At 40.8% G+C, this 5,756-nt stretch overlaps 2 protein-coding genes across 3 annotated transcripts in view; one reads left to right on the top strand and one right to left on the bottom strand.

Moving 5' to 3' along the window:
- The window catches only part of LOC106804934 (26S proteasome non-ATPase regulatory subunit 13-like), an 8,395-nt gene extending 4,124 nt beyond the window's left edge, over positions 1–4,271 (top strand). The window contains exons 5-10 of the mRNA XM_014806344.1: positions 459–538; positions 1,005–1,130; positions 1,360–1,422; positions 1,716–1,796; positions 2,135–2,251; positions 3,689–4,271. Of these exons, the coding sequence (XP_014661830.1) occupies positions 459–538; positions 1,005–1,130; positions 1,360–1,422; positions 1,716–1,796; positions 2,135–2,251; positions 3,689–3,787 (566 nt within the window). The 3' untranslated portion in view covers positions 3,788–4,271. The remainder of the gene's footprint in view (positions 1–458; positions 539–1,004; positions 1,131–1,359; positions 1,423–1,715; positions 1,797–2,134; positions 2,252–3,688) is intronic.
- A 130-nt stretch (positions 4,272–4,401) lies between these two features.
- Positions 4,402–5,756, bottom strand: part of LOC106804933 (putative neutral sphingomyelinase) — a 19,301-nt gene continuing 17,946 nt past the window's right edge. For both annotated transcript variants that reach the window (XM_014806343.1, XM_014806342.1), the window contains exon 8: positions 4,402–5,601. In XM_014806343.1, the coding sequence (XP_014661829.1) occupies positions 5,231–5,601 (371 nt within the window). In that variant the 3' untranslated portion in view covers positions 4,402–5,230. The remainder of the gene's footprint in view (positions 5,602–5,756) is intronic.

The raw sequence follows: 5,756 nt of genomic DNA on the forward strand, positions 1-5,756 counted from the left end.
ACAAAGACCTACTCACGCACGCACGCACGCTGTTTAAACGCTGCCGGGCAGCGTACAGAATCGCTAGTGTGTCCTAGGCTTAAACTAGCTGTGCCTGTCACAGGCCGACACGATAACACGCCAAGCATGCACTGCGGTGTAAATTTGCACTGTGATTGTCTGAAAATGCTATACAAATTTATCCAATTGCTATGCAAAATTTATTTTGTATCGCACATTTGCTATGCAAATTTTTGCCTGGAAATTGTTCCCTGGTCGTGTTGTGAATTGTTAGGCATACGATTTTCTCACCTAATAAAAAAACGACATGATATACAATGAGATAGAGTGTCAATTGATAGTCCATAGAGATGTTTATAAATAAAAGCATTTTACGAGTGTGTGCATGTGCGTGCATGCGTGCTCGTGCGCGCATTGGAAATTGTCACATAACAACTTGATAATGTGTTAACTTACAGAACCTGAAAAGCAGGACCGAGCATTTCATCTGGGTCTGGCTGCTATTTTGGGTGACGGTGTATATAATTTTGGGGAGCTAGTAAGTATATACACAGCTATGATGATTACGTAAGAGTTCTTACCACGTGTCCAACAATATCATCCCCGAGCAATACATTCTGTAATAACGATATAAAAGCTGGACAGGAAACTGTGTGACGATTATGAGGAGTAGTTTCGTCGGGTTAGTTTCTCGGGCTTGAGTAATAATTATTGATGCTATCTCAGCAATGAATAGTTGATGATGAACGATTTTGTTCTTACCTCAGTCATTAAAATTGGAACATCAGTGATGTGGATGCAATTGAAATAATCTCTACATAGCGTACAGTGATGGTTTATGTCTGCAGTGTTGATGACAGTAGATTCGCGTCGGTGCATAATATTATCACGTAAGAGTCACATGTGGCTAGTGTTGCTCATTGTATAATGTAAATACTAATGGGTTTGTATTAAAAAAGCAATTGTTAATTTGATTTTCATAATGCGCAAATTTAATATTGTAGTTGGCCCACCCTATTTTGGATGCGCTGAAGGGTACAGAGAAGCAGTGGCTTGTTGACATGCTATTCGCTTTCAACAGTGGTAACATAGCTAAGTATGAAAGTCTCAGACCCTACTGGACTAAGCAGGTACTTATACTTATAGTCTTGCCTTAAGATAGATGACTAAATTCGAATGAATTTGTTCTCGAATAGATTTATGAGGAGGATTACAGTTCAGTCGTACTCGGGGCCACAGGGATGTGTAAATGCTTTCTGATTATGTATAGGTCCATGGTATTTAATGAGGTGTACTATTATACATTTTCTCGAACAGTAACTAGAAGTGGTAGTAAGGTTCAGTGTTATTTATTTTCAGCCGGATTTGGCCGCACATGAACTAGCTATGAGACAAAAGATTTCGTTGCTTTGTTTGATGGAGGTATGTCGGATTGCATTGCTACAACACAAGGGATATTGTACAGAGCTCAAGTATACGTAGTTGTTTCCAATTCTATAAATTACTGAAAATCGTCTCCTCTATTCATGAGCATTTCCTCTCGGCAAACATAATGAGTTTTAAGTGATATTATTATTAGCAACTCGATAAAGTCCAAGGTATTATGCAAGAAAATCACTTGTCACAGAATATTTTCGTTATGAAGATAATAAGACGAATGTATGCATAATTTGTGTACATGTTATTTTGTAATTTCTCCCTGCTGTATTTCTTAGATGACCTTCAAGAGGCCAGCTAACAACAGACAGCTAACATTTGAGCAAATAGCCGGAGAAACCCGGCTTCCAGTGAACGAGGTTTGTAAAATGCATGTGTTGGATCAAATCTTTAGATAAAAAGGAGAGCATCATGAATATTATTAAGAGATTATGCAAGTTTGATAAGCTTACCTCTTTCATCTACATCAGGATCGGATTTAACATTAGTATTGGAGTGCAATTTGTTGTGTTGATGTGCAGTGCACTTCATTGTTCCCAATATCCTATGTTCATCACATTAATTTGATAGCTTAGTGGCATTGAGTGATGAGCTTGACAAACCCACTTGTGGTAGTGGCAGAGGGCCTGCGTCCCATAGAGATGGCCCCGCCGTCCTCGTCACGTCTTCATTAGCTCACATGTCTGTTGTTTATCAGGTGGAACTGCTGGTTATGAAGGCATTGTCACTGGGGCTCGTCAAAGGCTCCATCGATGAGACTGAGCAGAAGGTGCACATGACCTGGGTGCAGCCACGAGTGCTTGACCTGCAACAGGTACGACAATATCCCAGCGGGAGGCGCCACCAGTTCCTATTCTTTTCTCCTTTTCCTTCCGCGTCATGTGTTTTTATTAGCTCGCATTGACATCGTCAAGATGAGCTATTGCCATGGATTGTGTCGTTCGTCGTACGTCCGTCCGTCCGTCCGTCAACATTTGGCTACGGTCAACGATAACTCAAGAACCGTTTGACCCACATGTTTCAAATTGCAAATAGTTGTTACTCCTATGGGAGAGGTTTGAACGTCCTATTTTGGAGCACGCCAGTTGACCTACGTTCGCGCCATGTCCACTTATTGGCAAAAATGAAAATGGCCATATAAGTCAGTTCAGGTTCAATGGGTTTTGCTCTTTTCTAGTATGTAAATGAATAAGGACTGGCCCCAAAACATATCACACAGGTTTTGATATTTTTTTAAATTATGCAAATTAGGTAGATTTTGGCAATTTCACTATGCATTTTCAGTGTCTGCCTACGGTCAATGATAACTCAAGAACCGTTTGAGCCACGTATCAAATTGAATAGTTGTTACTCCTATGGGAGAGATTTAAACTTCATATTTTGGAGCACGCCAGACGACCTACTTTCGAGCCACGCCCACTTTTTGGCAAAAATGAAAATGGCCATCTAAATTCATTCGATTTTGTGAAATTTTGGTATGTGAATGTGTAAGGCTAGCCCCAAAACAGTTGTTACTCCTATGGGAGAGATGACAACGTCCTATTACGTTTATTTCGTCTAACTGGTCAACAACTCTACAATCATACCAATATACATGTAAATATTGTGTTTTAGATACTTCATTACAGTAATTTGACTGGAATAATTTATTGTTTTTATTTGCGTGATATGGCAAAAACCAAAATGGCGATAATTTAGGCGTAGCGCCATGTCTCGTCAAGATTTCAGACTTTCAGATCTGAAACATTTATTTTTGCATCAAAACTTATACATATATCATTATCAAGAGTATATAATGGGAGATATGCTACATAATGGGAGTTCTCCCATATATACTCTTGCTTTATATATCCCCCTCCCTCTTCTATCACACCCAAGGTGAGCTACAGTGTCATTGACACTTTCATTACTTTTATTATTTTTCTTAAATTATTTTTATTTTTATTTTGTCTTCTTTGTATTTACTTTCTATTATTATTGTTATATATTTTTCTGGTGTTTGCAAATGCCTACAATTCATTATACAGTTGTAGTTGCATTATAAATGTAGCATCATATGGCGAGAGAATGTTAAGACATGTTTTGTGTAGCATTGTATGATCAGTGTTTGATTTCAATATCTACGGTTTTATGTCCTTGCCAGAAGAACTAATTCTCACATCGTTCTAGTATATTGTTGTTTGTATGAGTGTCACCAAGCGAAGGGGAGTAGTTTTGCTGAAGTGGTCGGTTTATTATGATGTTGTTTCAGATTGCCAGCATGCAGGAGCGACTGACTGAGTGGTGCGTCGCTGTCAAGTCCATGGAGATGCTATTGGAGAACAAGGCTGGCGATATTCTCACTCTGTAAAATGCAGATCGTTTCACCATGAAGAGAAACATCGATTATCCGCATCCGGCGATTCCGAGCGCGTTTTCATCCTCGCAAACTTCCGTACCATGTTCCCTTCGCGCACTATAAGTCAGACAACGACAGCCACGTAACATTGATGGGAATGGTTAAAGTGTAATTGTGATGAACGCAAGCATGTGTATAGGTCAGTGTATTCCTGTTAGCCTGGAACATCTGTTGCAGAGTTGCCTAATGTAATGTAAATCATATTATTCGGGAAGAACTGCTACAAGACGGTCTCGCGTTTCCCCTTATAACTTTAAAGTTAATGATTTACACCAATAAAGAATGTTTGTGACACAAGCTAATTAACATTTTGGCTGAAAATCTAAACACGAATTCTGCCGATTGTATTCGATGCTTTGCGCATGATGTTCACGAATTGAATTTGACAGATTGCAACGAAATATCACAACAGGTATTCATATCATGTATAACAGTATCACTGTATTTTGACTTGTTAGATCTGACAATTTTTTTTTTACCCTACCGAGTCAACAACAAAAAAATTCTGTAAATCCCCCCAAAAAAGTTGGCCTAATTAACACAAACAAATTGGAAACAGTACATTACCCGGTATATACAGTATTTATAAGCATGATTGAGAAACTCGAATAACAGTAGTGTCACGTGCAAATTCGTAACATGATCCATTGTGCAATGTTCTGAATTTTGTAGCAGTTACCTTTCAGAAAAAGTCAATGTTCTATATCTAAACAGAAAAAGAAATTAAGACTAGATATTCTTGGCATAATCCAATACATATAAGAGTACAGTATAAAAATCAAGCCCAACTGAAAAACAGTAAAGGTGTGGTTTATGCTACCAAATTTTGCTATTTATAACCTGTATTAAACTTCATAATTAATTTCGTGATTAAACACAAGTTTGGTGTAAATAATTCCTATATAAATCACCGTGGCAACCATCATGGTTATTTTTGTAATGTGTATTTTGCATACTAATTGAAATCACGCTGGCCGTGACTTCTTATGCTGTAACAGATATTACTACTTACTGATACATCATTTTATCAGACATGATTGGATTGAAAATGATCACACTTTAGTAACGGAATGTGCAATGATGTGCAAAATTAATGATCAAACACAATTTGTGATACGTTTAAAAACGTCATGAAATCACATTGGCAATTAATAACATCACGCGCATGGCTACAGTCGAGCACGAACGGAATATACAGCGCAAAATGCCACGCAATGTAAATTACACATGATCAGCCACACGGCTAGATGTTTTTATACTCACAGATATCACGTCAATCGCCCGACCCGAAAAAGATGCCTCGCTTTTTGCCCGCCGCGCGCTTGCTAAAGTCTCGACCCGAAACCCAATCTCGACCCGGTCCTTCGCGAGCAGAAAATCGATATTCTCCTAGAGCTACCCGCTCGTCGTCTCGCGCGCATCCCTCTCCTCCCGACCTGCGGTCGAGCCGCGCTGCAGCGTGTTGACGCACACGCGCAGCCCCGCGGTCGCAGCCAACATCGACACAATCTCCTTGCGGCTCTCAACGACGGCCATCCAGAAGCTGTAAGCGACGGCGGCCGAGATGCAGATGCGCAGCGCGACGGCGACGCTCTGCGTGCCCCACGGAAACTCGATGTTGACGGTGAGCGCGAGCAGGCAGACGCTGACGACGCAGATGGCGCCGAAGACGTAGCGCGAGCGCTGTACGTTGTCGATGCCCTCGCCGATGATGCGCGAAGCTTCTGTGAGCACCGACATTCGCTCCTCTGCGTCGCCCTCCTCCGCTGCAGGGAAGGAAAGAAACCGTCGACGACCGTCGTTTTCAGGGGAGGAAGGAAAGAAACCGTCCGACGACCGTCGTTTTCAGGGGAGGAAGGAAAGAAACCATCCGACGACCGTCGTTTTCAGGGGAGGAAGGAAAGAAACCGTCCGACGATCG

The sequence above is a fragment of the Priapulus caudatus genome, unplaced genomic scaffold, assembly GCF_000485595.1.
Source record: "Priapulus caudatus unplaced genomic scaffold, Priapulus_caudatus-5.0.1 Scaffold93, whole genome shotgun sequence".
Taxonomy (NCBI): domain Eukaryota; kingdom Metazoa; phylum Priapulida; class Priapulimorpha; order Priapulimorphida; family Priapulidae; genus Priapulus; species Priapulus caudatus.